Below are 14,252 nucleotides of genomic sequence, written 5' to 3'. Positions count from 1 at the left end.
CACGTGCCTGGGAGCTGCCCGGGGATGTGGGATGAAGCGTTTCCTCACTCGGTGAGGTTTGAGCAGTGTGTGTTTCTCTGGAGCTGCTCTGCCCTGGTGCCAGCTTGGGGGGCTGAGCCCCAAATCGGCATGGGGTCGTGCACCGGATGGGGTGTGGAGCATCCCATCCCTCCTTGGACCCTCTCCTCTGTGCTTGGATTAAATTGCAAAGCCCTACTTGAGGGGAAGAGAAGCTTAGACAGGCTCAGCAGGGAGGATGGTTAACTTACCTCTTCGGTGAGGAGGGGTTTGGGGGGGGGTATTCTCTGTCTTTAAATACCACACACTTATCCTGATGCAATTAATCTCTCCTAGGTCAGCATGATCCCAGGGCACGGGCCGGTGATCCAGGCGGTGCTGGGAACCTTCCTCACCTGGGGGCTGACAGCTGCTGGCTCGGCGCTGGTGTTTGTGTTTTCCAGCGGGCAGGTGGGTGCTGGGATCACTCCTCTGTCCCTGGGAGGCAAGCGGGGCAGGGGGCTGTGCTATGCTCGTGGTGGGGTTTGGCTGCCTGGTCCCAAGTGTGAGGGACTGGATGTTGGTCCTGGGACAGGAGGAGAAAAAAATCCAGCTCATTTCTATCCTGTGTGTCAACACAGAAGAGGAGAAGGAAATCAAATTCCTGACCCAGGCTGTGGTATGTGCTGTAGCAAGCTCACGGCACTTGGGAGATGGGGCAGAGCTGCAGGCAGGGCTCTGTGTTTGGAACAGCAGGTTCTCCTCCTGTAACCTGGCTTTGCTGCCGCATCCCCAGTGCAGGATTGGGGTCAGCCCATGCTCAGAGCAAGCCAAGTGCTGCTCTTTAAGTCATCTTGTATTTCAGAATTAGAGGCCCTCCTTGCTGTTGTGTTCAAAATTGCCTGGATGGATTTATTATTTATGGCGCTCTCTTGTGATGATTTATTCAGGAGTTCTTTGCAAAGTGAGATTCCCTTTGCAGTAGCACGTTAGTTTTCTTCCTGGGGGAGGATGATGTGCTAATGAAGAAAAACTGCACTGGGAGTGAGGTGGGCAGGGTACGTGCTGGGCTACTGGAAGAGTAATGGCTTTGTTTGTAGCAGCTCGTTATTACAGGAATCAAAATGTTCAGGAGGGGAAATGCAGGGCAGCATGCACAGCTGGGCAGGAGAGTTTCTGGTTTACCTTTCTGCATCTTTTGGCATGGGCACTGGATGGGCTGAGCCCAATCTGGGCACTGCCAGTGAGTTGAGGGAGCCAGGATGCACTATAGGCTCTTGGTGATGGTGGGCTGCTCTGTGTGAAAAGCACGGCTTTTGCCTCAAAGCACAGAAATCGCTTGGGTTACAGAAATGGGAAGAAGAAAGATATCTCAGTGTGGTAGCAGTGCAGCTGCCTTCCCCCATCTGCGAGGTTTACGGTGGTGTTGACTCTGCTGCTTCTACTGGGAGTAAATGGTGTATTTTGTGTTTTATTGCAGAGGCGGATCCTAGATGGGAGCTTAGGCTTTGCTGCGGGGGTAAGTACAGCTCCTTCTACTCCTTGTCTCTGCTTGTGTTCTCCTGCCGACACCTCTGAAGCTCTACCATGCTTCATTTGGTTGCCTGCTTGTGTTAGTGTTTCTTGGATAATTGCCTGAGGTGTAGGTGGGGCAGGGAAGAGCATGGTGTGGTACTGCTCAGGTCTTGTCACGTCTCTGTGCCTCTTTGGTGAGGATGGAGGTGGCACGAGGAGGGTCACAAGGATGTCAAGCTGCCCATGCAGGATTTGGATCTCTTGAGTTAAACTCTTTTTGCTTCCTTGGGCTTCTGAATTGCTCCTCCTGGAGCAGTGGTGCGATGAAGGTGGACAGGAGAGCCGTTGTCCTGGAGGCTTTGTGCTTCTTGGTCTCCTGCAGAGCGTGGGTGCTTTAAGCCCTTGGAAGAAGGAGAATAAAGACACTGCAGCTTTGCATTGAAGGCGCATGCTAAATGTGGGGTTTGTTGCGTCCTTCTTGAAGGAAGACATGAAACTGTGGGGCTTGTGAATGTAGACCTCCTGCTGTGATGGGGAGCAGGTGGAGGCTCATTCAGACTTGTTAAATCACGTTAGTTTTCCTTCAGGTGCTAGAGTGTGCCTGAGAGCCCAGGGGATGTGCTCTGCGTGGAAGGTGCATCTTCCCTGGGCGCAGGGCTCTGCCAGGCCCCGCTCGCTGTGTCCTGGCTGTGTAGCTGGCGCCTGGAGCGTGGGCGACGCTGCTAGGTTTCGGGGTGAACCACAAGCCTGGCAGCATGGGTGAGCCATCCTGTGGCGTGCAGCAATGCTGCTTGTGCTGAGGCTGTGCCCCTTCCTCCCTGTGCACCCCCAGGTGCCACAATGCTGCTAATCAAGGTGCAATTTAACTGTTTGCAGCTCTGGAGATTGCAGGTCTGCTGTTCCCCGTGGCTGGAGCAAACCCAGCTGCACTGAGCAAGAGCCTGCTGTGGCGGGTGACATGAAAGGCTACAGAGCTCGGTTTGCTCCCTAACAAGCTTTCCTGGAACGTGCCTGCAACCTGCTAATGATGCAAATAATTCAGCTTGTCTGTTGTAGAAGATTCGTGGGCCATCATTTATAAATGGATCGCTTGCGTTGGGAATTGCCTGTTCTGGAGCTTTCCTCTGTGGTTTGATTTCTGAGCTGTTTTTCTCTGCAAGACACACCCTTGTCCCTACAAGCCAAGTTGGAGCCACTTTTGTGGTGTCAGGGAGATGCTGCTGGGGACAGCGTGCGCTGGGCTGTCCCCTTGATGTGGCACTGCTGTCTGCAAAAGCAGCCAGCACAACTGTCCTGCGTCTGGGGAGGTACCAGGGCATGGTAGGGTGTCTGTCCTGTCCAAGGGCTGGTTCGGGTGCTGCCCCAGCACGGCATGATGCTGTCCTTGCTGTGGCCGCAGTGTCACCCTGCCAGGAGCACTGAGTCATCCCTGTGCAGCAGAGGCGTGGCTCGGCTGGTGAAGCAGAAGTTCTACAAACAGTTACTTTTCCCCTGGCTTCTTTCAGTTTGCTGTGCTTGGAGCAGGAAAGGGAACTTTTTTTTTTTTCCCCTGGGGTTGCTGCAGTGTCTAGAGGGGAATGACAGTGAGGGAGCCTGTGGTGGCACATCCTGCTGGCTGGAGGTGCTGCCACCTAAACCACCCATAAGCTGAGATTTGTGAAGGTTTCTAAGTTGCGTTTGTAGGCTTGAGCTGCTGAAGCTGGTGCTGGTTGGGTTGAGCTGAGCTGCCTGTGTCACCCAGGGTCACTGCAGAGAACTGATGCTGCGTGGCCAGGATGGCTCTTTTGGAGGAAGATGACAGAGATCTGCAGGTGATTGTGCCATGGCTGCTTCTAGGGCTGCTGGGCTTGCTAGAAGCAGGTCCTTGCTCGGTGGCCGAGTGTTTGGGTGGCAGTGACATGGCAAAAGCACCAAATTTATCTTCCTTTTGCCTTAGTTTGCTCCAGATGTGCCTGTAGCTCTTTGCCTGCTGTGTGGCATGGGGCTGGCATACCCCCCCTGAGAGGGCTGTGCTCAACCCTGCACCTTCATGCTTCCTCAGTGCAGCTGCCCGGTGCCGAGGAGGGGCTTGCTGGATGTTACCCCCAGGTAACAGGTTCCCCCCGAGTTCCTAGCAGATGGTTTTCTTTTCCCAGCTGGACAGCATTGTAATTGATTGACTGGCAGTGTGACTGGCTGTCTCTAGCTTTTCTTTACCTGAAAGGTTTTAACACGAGAAACATTTTCCTCCCTGTACAGACAAGGGAAGCACTAGTGATGTGTTGGCAGCTTTGCAGAGTCCACGGAAAAGATGGAGGAGAAACCACCTCCTGACTCAGCCCTTTGGCAAGAGGGACCGTGGCTGACTTGCAGCTCACTGCAGGATTGTGGAGGTGGGATGTGATGCTGGAGCTAAGTAGGTGGCATGCCTGAGGCAGGTTTGCCTGGAAAGGGAACCCAGGTGGGCTGTGAAGTCCTCCTGGCTGGCTGGGTCAAGGGGCTGTTCCTACCTCATCCAGGCTTGTGCTGCAAAACTGGTGTTGGAGGAACCTCAGGAGCAGCGTGGGCGCTTGGTGTTTTGGCAGGCTGGCTTCATGCAGGGCAAAAAGCAGGATGCAGTGTTTGGAAACCTATTTGTACTGGTTTTTTCTCCCTCTTCTTCCCTTTAAGAAGTGTTTCTTCTGATGGCAGTGCTGCTCTGATCGTGGACTACTTATCTTGTTGTAAGGGATTTCTGTTGTAGAGACCATGTCTTTGATGTCGATCTCTTGCAGATATGGATGGGCTGTTGCTCTGAGCCCTGGAGCAGCGAGAGGCAGAACTTAACTGCCTCTTTATCTCTGCTGTGAAATCTGGGCTGCCAGGTTTAATTAAACTTCTGTTGTACTCTGTCAGAACCAGCAAAACTCCAATTCCTGTGCTTTTGGAGGCAGGTATTGCTTCTAACCTTGCTGTTCTGGTGCTCAGCTCAGGATTTCTGTTAGTCATCTGGGTTCCAGGGAGTGTGCACGCTGCTCTCCAAGACCAGGATTGCTGATGAAACAGGGTATAACAGACGGTTGTCTCTCCTGTTAGAAGATGAGCAGGCAAATCATTACCATGAGCTTGCAAAGCAAAATAAAACCAGAATTAATTAAAAGCTTCTCTACAGCTGCTGAGCCAGGAGGAGGGTGTGGGACAGGGATGTCTAGGTGACCTCAAGGAGGGTGGTCTGGGATGCAGAGTGTTCGTTTGGGGTCCAGAAAGCTACGGCTCGGCGCTGCCTTCAGAGAATCCATCTGATCTGGGGGAGCTGATGTAAGCCTGGGCGTGTGGTCAAGTTGCCGTGCCCTGAGCTGGGGTGTGCTGGGAGCATCCGGACTGCAAAGCAATGTCCCCTTTTGGCACAGGTCAAGCTGACCACATCTGATGGCGTAAGTGTCATCTCGGGAGAAGGGAGCCTGTGTGGCTGGCTGCTGCAGTGCGAAGGAGCTCAGCTTCTTCCAGCCTGGTACCTCTGCTTGGGTGTCCGTGTGTTTAGCCTCTCTCTGCCTCAGTTCCCTTTCTGGAAATTATAGATAATGGAGGGCTTTGTATGTGAAAACCTCTGAGGCGATCTTTTTCTATGGAGAAATGGCTTTTCTTGCTTGGGCATCTGATGTGGAATTCTGGCTTTTCTCTTACATCTTGATATTCTTAAATAAGACCTTTTTTTTTCCTTCTGATATTCTGTTATCTCAGTGTTATCCTGGAGGTGCTGTACTCTCGGACATCATAAACACTACATGAAACCTGCAGTCCTCCTTCCCTACAGCCTCGCATGGCTATTCCTCTTACTGGGTCGCAGTTTGGTTTCTTCTGTCCCAGGTGAAGCAGAAAATCAGAAAGACATGCTCTTTAAACTGCAGTAGGCACGTCTGGTATTGAATATTCTCTTTCAGTGCTGCTTAAAACAGCATCGGTAATTTACACAGGTCTATTGAGGCTGATTCTCGTTGTTGGAGCCTTAATGAAGTCAAGTGGAAAAGTTTGGCAGGGAAGGTGTCCTGCTGGTCTCTCACCTTCCACTTCCCTGTCCTGCCAAGGGGATCTCCTTCGCTTGTGAGCGGCTTGGGTTTTCCGATCCGCACGCTGTTAACGTGGCTGTTTCCCCTGAAGTTGCCGTTCTCATCTTGATGATCGTGCAGGAGTGTCGTGAGATGTTGCCACTCACAGCAAACAAGATGAGGGCTTTAATTTTAACGCAGTGGTGTGGTACTGGGCTTGGATTTACAGGGATGCTCCCCCTCATGCTGAGGTCCAGCAGGGCCAGCTGCGGCTGGGGATGAAGATCGTTGCCCTGATTATTTGCAGAAAAAAAGCTCCTGTGTGGCTCTGAAGCTGTGTGGGCTGAGCTGAGGCAGTGCTGGCTCTGTGGTCCGGGTGGGGAGAAGTGTGGGCACCCCAGCATTTGAGAGGGCACCCACAGTGAGTCCCTGCCTGGAAGGAGATGCGATGGAGACCCATCAAACCCTGGGAGAGGTGCTGGGGCACAGTGTCGTCATAAATCCTGCTGCCTGGCATGTTTCAAGGGTTTCCCATTAGCATGAGGACACAGATCTGGGTTCAGTCATCTTCCGTGGCATGAGGCAGTCAGGTTTTGAGCCTGGCTTTTGTCTCCAGTTGCACTGATGTATCCCAGGGAAGGGTTTGGGCTCCCCGCAACCCAGGGATGCTTTAGATACGCAGCTGCCTTCTGTGTGCTTTCTCCTCCCCCATCAACCACAGCTTATTTTCCCCAGAGCTGGTAGATTTACAGCATTGTTGCATCTTGGCTCTGGAGCACGAAGTCTCTGCAAAAATGTCCAAATCCAGTTTGGCAGGAGGCATGTGTCCTGGTGCCAGCAAGCCGGTGCGCTATGGGTCCCCTGCTCCCCATCTTGGCTGGGCTGAGCAGGGCTGGTGCGAGGGGAAGGCTTTGTGCGGAGAATTGTACACTCCGCCAAAGTGGCTTCATGTTTTATTGATCTGAGGAGAGCCCAGGCAGGCTTTTTCTCTTTTATTTCTGTCTTTGACGCTGGCTTGCTCAGTGATATTGGTGGGGTTTGTGTTCCTGTCCCTGGAGAATTCAAAGTTTTGGAATGAAGTGTGATTTTTTTTTTTTTTAATTTTTTTATTATTCTTTTTTTTTTGTTACTTAAATCAGGCTGCTGGCAAAGATCCTCACCCTTTTGTTAGTTCAGGAGCGTCATCTGATAAGGGATGGTGCTGAATCAGAGGGGTAAATTCCAGCTCTGATGCTGAAGAGGGTGAGCAGGACCTTGGCTCAAGGTCAAGCCCGTGTCCCGGAGCTCACACCTGGGCTCTGAGGTGGGCTGAGGGGAGGCACAGGGACCTTGTCACTTCTGCTGGCTGCTGCAGGGTGATGACTTCCAGCTCCCCCACCAAGTGGAGTTGAGGGGTTTTGCTGCATCAGAGTGTAGGAATAAATTGCTTTTCCTTACCAAGCAAGTGAAGCTGGTTGGTTCAGCCCAGCAGTTTGTTCCTTCAGCTGGTGAGGCTGGGGTGGCTTAAAGCTCTGTCATCATCTTCCCCCAGAGCCCGTGTACCAGTGAAGCTGGTGGGAGCTCCGTTGCTGACTCCAGTGGTGATGGGATCTGGAGGCTGAGCAGTGTCAGGCCTCTGTTTTCCATGGAGAAATGATATCTTAACATAAGATGACAATATAATTCTGCAGAGCCTTTCCCTGTTGCTTGTGTTTCCATGTTGGGGTGTGTGGTTGTTTTTTTAAAGGAGGTGGCATTTGAAATATGAAGTTTGACAGCCGTGGTTAAGCCTGACACGACAGCCTGCTTTCTTCTTACTCATAGCGAGCTGAGATTTACACAATCCCTCAGGGACTGGTGTCTACAGCAATAGGCATCTCGTTCTTTCTTTAAAAGTGATTTAAAATGTAATAATTTGTTACGCACTTCTCTTCCGCGGGCAAATACCCATGCTGTGAGAGCAAGCTGAGCAGCATCTCCTCTGAGCATCCTGCAAATGGGGCTTTGTGGGGTGCTTGGGGTGGGTTGCTGGATGCAGAGGCAGGGTCACCTTTCCTCACAGGTGAGGGAGATCCCTCCCACTGCTGTCTCCAGGCTCGCTTTTCTTGTTCCTGCTGGATCCTGATCCCACAATCCTTCCTCTGGCGAGAGCTCCCCTTTGATATGCTTCACCGCTTGAAGGCAGGGCTGGGGGAGAGCTCGGAGCATTGCCTGGACCACCCTAAGGCAACGTGGACCCCGTCTGCCCACGGCAGGGCAGCAGGTGCTGCCGCATCCCTACCCCTTGCTGGTACAGTTTCCCAAAGCCCGACACAGATCTGTGTGGTTTTTAAGCCCATCTGTGCTTGTCTTGCTCACTTGCTTCCTCCCTGTGTGTGATGGGACTGGTCCCCAGAGCTGGTCACAGCTGAGCTCCCGTGGAGCTGAATGGCTGCAGGGAGAGAAACTGGCAGCTGCCGAGGGCATTGCACTAGGCTGATGACTGTTTAATTAACCCAGCCCAGTATGTTGGGCCGCAGAGGAGGGGAAGAGATAAGGTGATAAAGTGAATGTTAATATTATGTTCTTTAATATAAGCTTGTGAAACTGGTGTCTCGCTTGGCTTTCTGTTCTCCACGCTGGGTATCAACCTGAGCAACCAGCTCTGAGCAGGGCTGGGTTGGAGATCCCCACAAGTCCAAAATTCTGTTTTTCTGTGGTCTTTTGGGTAGATGTGCCTTCTCCCTCCCTGCTAGGCAGCAAGCAAGGAAAAAAGCCCTCTGCTGCTGGCAAGGTTTATTATTCCTGGTGCAAACTGGGTAGGACTTTGGCAGCACTGGTTTGTGCTGGGAGCTGGCGCATTGCGGTTCAGGGTGGGAACTTGTTCTCTTCCCAGGCTGGGCCCCCTGGCTTGGATGCTGGGACAGGAGCAGCCCAAGTGTTGGTCCGTGCAGAAGCAGAGGAGTTGCAAAGCCCTCGTGCTGCAGTTGCCTTGGCCTGGGGTGGTGAGATGGGGACGCTGGCAGTTAAACCGCAGCAGGTTTAAAACTGTATAGCAAAGTTGTGACGTGCCCTTGGCCAGCTTGGAGATGGCTCTTTGGTTCCAGTTGCTATCCAATATTTATTTTTTTTTCTGCATGAGATCAAGGCTGTGCATTCTTTGTCCCCTGCCGGCTCTGTGGAGAAGCCCAGAGCTGGGTGCAGAAGGATTTGGTTCGCTCTGGCTTTGGCTGGGGTGCAGTGAACGAGAGGGTCGTGGACCTACTCCTGTCACTGCAGAACACCCAGGGAGAGGATGGCTTTCCTGCTCCCACTGTTGCCGCTCCTGTTTGGATGGCGGTCGTGGCTGTGCTAATGGCACAGAAAAATGCCCCGATCATCTTGCGGTGTTTGTTTGCTGCTTGGGACTTTGGAGCCAAGAAAAACCTTGGTGAAAATGGGGAAGAACCCTCAATTCTCCATCCTTCAGGGATTTGTCCTGTTGGGAAGCGGGTTTGGATGGCTCTGCTGGGTTGCAGTGGGGGTGAGCGTGGGGATTTCCTTGGCTGGTGGGCAGCTGGCGGGGGAGCCGGCGGTGCTGCCGTGCAGCAGTCGGTGTCAGATCCTCGTGGCATCGGTGCCTGCATGGTTCTCACTGCTCCCCTTTTGTCCCCCAGGTCATGCTGGCCGCTTCCTACTGGTCACTTCTGGCCCCGGCTATCGACATGGCAGAGGAGTCCGGCAGCTTCGGTGCCTTCGCTTTCATCCCAGTGGCCATGGGCTTCGCTCTGGGAGCAGCTTTTGTGTACTTCGCCGACCTGCTCATCCCGGCACTGGTAAGTGGGTGTTCCTGGGCTGGGGGGCTTCAGCTTTGCTGTGACAGAAGCCAGGTACAGATTGGTTTCTATCACAGATTTAATGAAATCATGTTTTCTCTGAGACCCTGGGTGGCTCTGCCAGTGCTGAGTGCAGCTTTAGTCTGTCTGCACTTTTTTTTTCTTCCTCCTTCTCCCCGCCCCCCGTTCATGCTTCTGCTTTTGTTCTTTTCACTGGCAACACTTTGCAAACAGTTCAGGTGTGACCTTCTGTTTCAGCCCAGGGGTTTAATTCACAGAGCTGCCAACCCTCTAAGCATTTCAAAATTGAAAGAACCATCCTACTGTCGAGGAGTATTATTAAAAAAAAATAAATTGGAAGCTGTTGGATTTGCACAGCTGAAAACAGAAGAATGGCTTAGTAGAGAGATTTTCAAAAACTTGCAAAGAGCTTTTTAAATTTTGTATTGATTTTGGTGGAAGGGGGGATTATCTGTGGTTATGAGTAAGGAGTGTGAGGCTTTCCATTTGAAGAGCGGTGCAGCTGGATACCCCGGTGTCCAGGGGAGCCTGCAGCAATCAGCCTTCCCCGCTCCCTTGCTTTTTGAGCTTCTCCTGACAGGTACAGCCAAACACATCCTCACCTATGAAGAAAATTGCTTGATATTGTGGTGTGTCACTTCCAGTGCAAATGGATGCATTGAAGTAAAGAAGAAACGAATAAAATGACAGTGGTGTCAAACTGCTGAAAGCCTGGCCCTGCTCTGCGCTTTGCCTGCCCATGTCCTGCCTCTCCTTGGGGGTCCTGAACACTTTGCAGGATGTGGTGGGGGCTGGGGGCTGCCACCAGTCAGCCAGAGCCCTTGGAAGCCGTTTGCCGTCAAACCCAGCTTCTTCCCTCTGCTCTGTCTCCCGAGGTCTCTTTCCTGTGTTGGCCATCGCAGCCATCTCCCTTGTTGGGAGGCGCTGGATGGAGCCGGGGATGTGTTTGATCAGCTGCCTGACGCTGATGTTTCCCAACAGGGTGGACAAACAGCTGCACCACAAAACCTGCTTCTTCCTGATGGCTGGTGTTCTTCTCCGCTGAGTTTTGCAACGGGAGTGTGAGGAGGGGGAAGAGCACTGGGGGCAGTGAAATTCTTGTGTTGCGAAGAGCAGGATGGAGTGGTGGCAAGGGTGACCAGCACGCACGGTGCTGAGGGTGACAGCCTTGTAGGGAGCAGTGGAGTATGTATAAAATATACAGGGAGCAGTGGAGTATGTATAAAATATACAGGGAGCAGTGGAGTATGTATAAAATATACACTTATATCTTGCTTTATACTGATGGGAGGTGAGCTGTTGCTTCCTCTGGCTTGACACAGCCACTTGCGCCATGCGGGAGGGCATGTGCCCCTGCACACTTGTCCCACGGGGAATCTGGTGGCTGGTGCGTGTGCTAATGCCGAGCACGAAGGGGGTCTATGCCCCATGGCTGGTGCTGCTGCCTGTGGGATTTGCTTCCAGAAAAAGGGGGTGTCCCTTAGCTGGGGTGCCTCCTCCAGCCGGATAGTAGGCAGCACCCGCCTTGTTAGAGCTTGTGCAGATGCAAAGTGCTGCTTGTCCTTCCCCTGGATAACTTGGGCAGGGTCAGGAGAGCTGGCATTTGGGGGTGCGGGGGGCTGCCGTGCTCCCTGCCCAGAGGCAGTGGTGGTGGCTCCTGGGGCTGTTCAGGGACCCTGCAATGAGCAGGAGATGTGACTTCTGGGATGCTTTAGGAAAAGGACAGGCTGCCCAGAGACTTGGTGAAGTTATGGGGGATGTTGTGGAAGGAGTGTGAGTAGAGGTTAAAGCTGAATGTGTTGAAATGAAAATTTGGCCAGTGCCTGGTCAGTCTTGAGCCATCCTTGGGGCTGTGCTGGCTGGGGAATTCAGCTCCAGATGCATCTCCTTTCAGCTGGAGGCCAGAGTTCTCTCTCGGGAGCCAGTGCTGCTCAGGCAAGGGTTAAGCCATCGCCCTTTACTTCCAACAACTCTTGCTTCTTCTAAAGTCAGTTAAAATCTCAGGGTTGTTTTTGTACACCCCCTCCCCACCCCACTTCCCCTTGGGTGGGGAAGGGATGCTGGAGGGACCATGGGGCACGCTGTCCCTGGGAGGGCAGGACAAGGGATCAGGTTTTAGCAGGTTGCTCTTTGCAGAGAGTTCTCTCTCTGCCTGGCACTCCTCTGTAATTGGTGTGCTGGATAGCAACAGGTAGTAACAGCTTTTAATGACTCCTTATCATCCCAGCCCCCCTCCTCGAGGAGGGAGCAAGGCTTCACTCCTGCTGCAGCCTCATCAGGAGCTGGGTGGCTGCAGTGGTACCCGAGTGTTTGCTCAAACGGGTGGGAGAGTTAAAACTTCCAAGACAGGCTGGTTAATGATGCTGAACAGCTGTAGTCATTAAATTCCTTACAAAAGACAGATCTAATCTATTACATCTTTATCTTTTGCCATTTCCCTCTGTGAAGCCTTTAACATGTTTGTTCATTCTTTAGCTGAGTTTATGGAAGAGGAGATAAATGCTGGCCTGTGAGCACTTGGCTGGGCTGGTGGAGGACAACAAACCGCAACAGGGCATTGGGGTGTGCTTGGAGAGCGAGACCCTTGCAGAGAGGCCTCAGGAGCCCTAAAAAAAGGGGCTCTCCCTCATTTTGATTACCACCTCCTCAAATGTGGTGTTCAGCCAAAGTGTGTCTTTACCAGCTGCACTGGTTCGGTGGCTGGGGAGGTGGTGGCAGAGCTGCTTCTGCAGCAGGATGTTGCTGTAGTTTCTGGAATGTTTTAAACTGCTAACAAATGGGCTGTCTGTCTCTTCCTTCCCTGGCCCCAGTGATGCCACAACAGGTTTCTCTCCTTCCTTTGCTCTAGTTTAACCTTATGGCTACTTTTTATATAAGAACTTGGCCTTCAACTGGTATTTAATGGGGTGGATGGGGAGAATTGGCAGGTGTTGGAGGGGTGTATGAGATGCTCCTGTCTACTAAAAGGGGTTGGGGTTGAGGGCATTTGCCAGGAGCTATTGAGGGAGACCTTACTTAAAAGTATCGCTCAGTGCAGTAAGTCTCTGATCACAGAGTAGCTATTTTGGGCCTACAGTAATGTATAGGAATGCTGGAATGAAGTATTATTATTCTCATCATTCGAATCTGTCTTGCAGCTCTGTTGACTTGGCTGGGTTTTGTTCAGTGTGATGTTTTATTGGGTTTCTGTGATGTATTTCTTGCTCCGGCCTCCCTCTTCCCAGAGGAGCGCCACAAGAGTCCAGAGGATGCATCCAGCCCTGACCCCAGTTTTCAGACAGACCCTGGTTGCTTTGGCTCCTGAATTTTCACATGCACATGTGTTGCATTTGTCTTTGAGCCGGTGGACCCTCAAGATCTCTCCTGGCGGTGCTGCAGGCTGGTGGAGTTCCCATGCCCACGCGGGTGGGATGCTGGGGCTGGGTGCAGCGGAGCCACCCGTGTTGAAGTTGTGGCTCCCAGGAGCTCCCTGGCTCCTGCCTATTCCAGGTCACTGCCCTTGGCCGCTTCTCTGAGCCAGTGGGAATTCAGACACTGTGCTGGTGGCGTTGGGAACGTGGCACAGGCAGGGGAGAGGAGAAAGCAAGCTGGTCAAAGCGGAGGTAATAAACCCCTCGCAGGCTGCATGTCAGCTCGGCTGTACCTGCCTGCCCACGTGTGCGCGCTTCTATTAACCGTCTTGTTCTTTCCGCTTCCCGGCTGCGTGACGTCCTCATGGCTCCCCCCTCATTACGCTAAATAGAATAATGAGGCTTAATCAGCTTCATCTCCTCTACCTCTAGGCTTCATTTTGCTCAAACATCTGTCCACATACAGAAAGCAGCTGTGGTGGGTGCAAGTCTGCAGTGGGAGCCAGGCTCGGTCCAGGGCCCAGATGGATGCCGTGGTGCGTGGGGTCGGGGCAGCCTCGGGGTCCCCCCCAGGAGAGCTGAGTGGTGGTCGAGGGGGAGGGGAAGGCAGATGTTGCAGGAGAACCAGGTGTTACCACATGATCCAGGGAGAGAGCAGGTGGGCCACTACTCAGTTATAACTAGGAGCCTGCCAATACTTCTCGTGTAAAAGATGATTGGGGACGGGAGGATGGGGAGCCAGGGCTGTAATTCTGTCATGGAAATACCATCTCAATTGGATTAGTTGTTTTTTTTTTTTTCTTGTCAGCTATACAGGGTTTGTTGTTTTTTTGGTTGGGTGGTTTTTTTTTTTCTGAGAACAGAGTGAATCAATAAAGCCACGTGTGATGGGTATACCATTCCTTTGATTTAAAACAAATAGTAACCAAAGTGCCTTTTAAAAGCCTTTTGCCTGGGTTGACGTGTGATTGGTGTCAGCACTGGCCCCCTGTGCCACAAAAAGGATCAGCGTGGCCAAAACCCCTGCCTGGGGTCTGGGGCTTGCATTTCATACTGGTTTTGAAACATTTTGGGCTGTGGTTTGCAGCTGCGTGACAGTTTTCATGAGCAGGCTGAGGATCTTCATGTGGGATGGGTGAGAGCGGAGCGGGTGCATGTGTGGATGTTCATAGTAGGAGGCTGAATCCCATTAACCCTCTCAAAATGTAACTGTGTTGTGCTCCTGCCCTTCTCTAGTTTAGCAAACGAAGCTTGCAGGCTTTTTTGGATCATAGTCTGGGACTGGACATTTTACACAGTGACTTTTAGGCTATTTTTGGCAAGCACCCTGGGGAAGGATTTGAGAACTTGGTAAACAGATATCCGAGGGGTACTCTCCTGTTTAATAACGATGATGTCTTGTTTGGCTCAGAATGTGCCTTGAGGATGTGTATTTTTCTTGCTGAATCTGTGCAAGTCACTTACTGAGGGAAAGCTGGGAATAGTGCGTGGATGGTGGAGCTGCAGCAGGGGGAGGAGAGACCATTGTACCTGCTGCAGGCATCACTGCATGTTATTTAAATTAGTAATTTCTTTCTCGGGGCTAAACCACA

General features: G+C 52.2%; 2 protein-coding genes across 3 annotated transcripts in view; one reads left to right on the top strand and one right to left on the bottom strand.

Annotated features, from left to right (window-relative positions):
- Window positions 1–14,252, top strand: part of SLC39A11 (solute carrier family 39 member 11) — a 98,470-nt gene that overhangs the window by 645 nt on the left and 83,573 nt on the right. For both annotated transcript variants that reach the window (XM_080387029.1, XM_080387030.1), the window contains exons 2-4: window positions 355–468; window positions 1,478–1,516; window positions 9,131–9,289. In XM_080387029.1, the coding sequence (XP_080243155.1) occupies window positions 361–468; window positions 1,478–1,516; window positions 9,131–9,289 (306 nt within the window). In that variant the 5' untranslated portion in view covers window positions 355–360. The remainder of the gene's footprint in view (window positions 1–354; window positions 469–1,477; window positions 1,517–9,130; window positions 9,290–14,252) is intronic.
- Window positions 1–14,252, bottom strand: part of SSTR2 (somatostatin receptor 2) — a 99,093-nt gene that overhangs the window by 15,969 nt on the left and 68,872 nt on the right. The gene's annotated exons all lie outside the window — the stretch shown is intronic.

The sequence above is a fragment of the Falco punctatus genome, assembly GCF_963210335.1.
Source record: "Falco punctatus genome assembly, chromosome: 1".
Classification (NCBI taxonomy): domain Eukaryota; kingdom Metazoa; phylum Chordata; class Aves; order Falconiformes; family Falconidae; genus Falco; species Falco punctatus.
The sequence above is the reverse complement of the archived record's forward strand: the minus strand, read 5'-3'. Positions and strand labels throughout refer to the sequence as shown.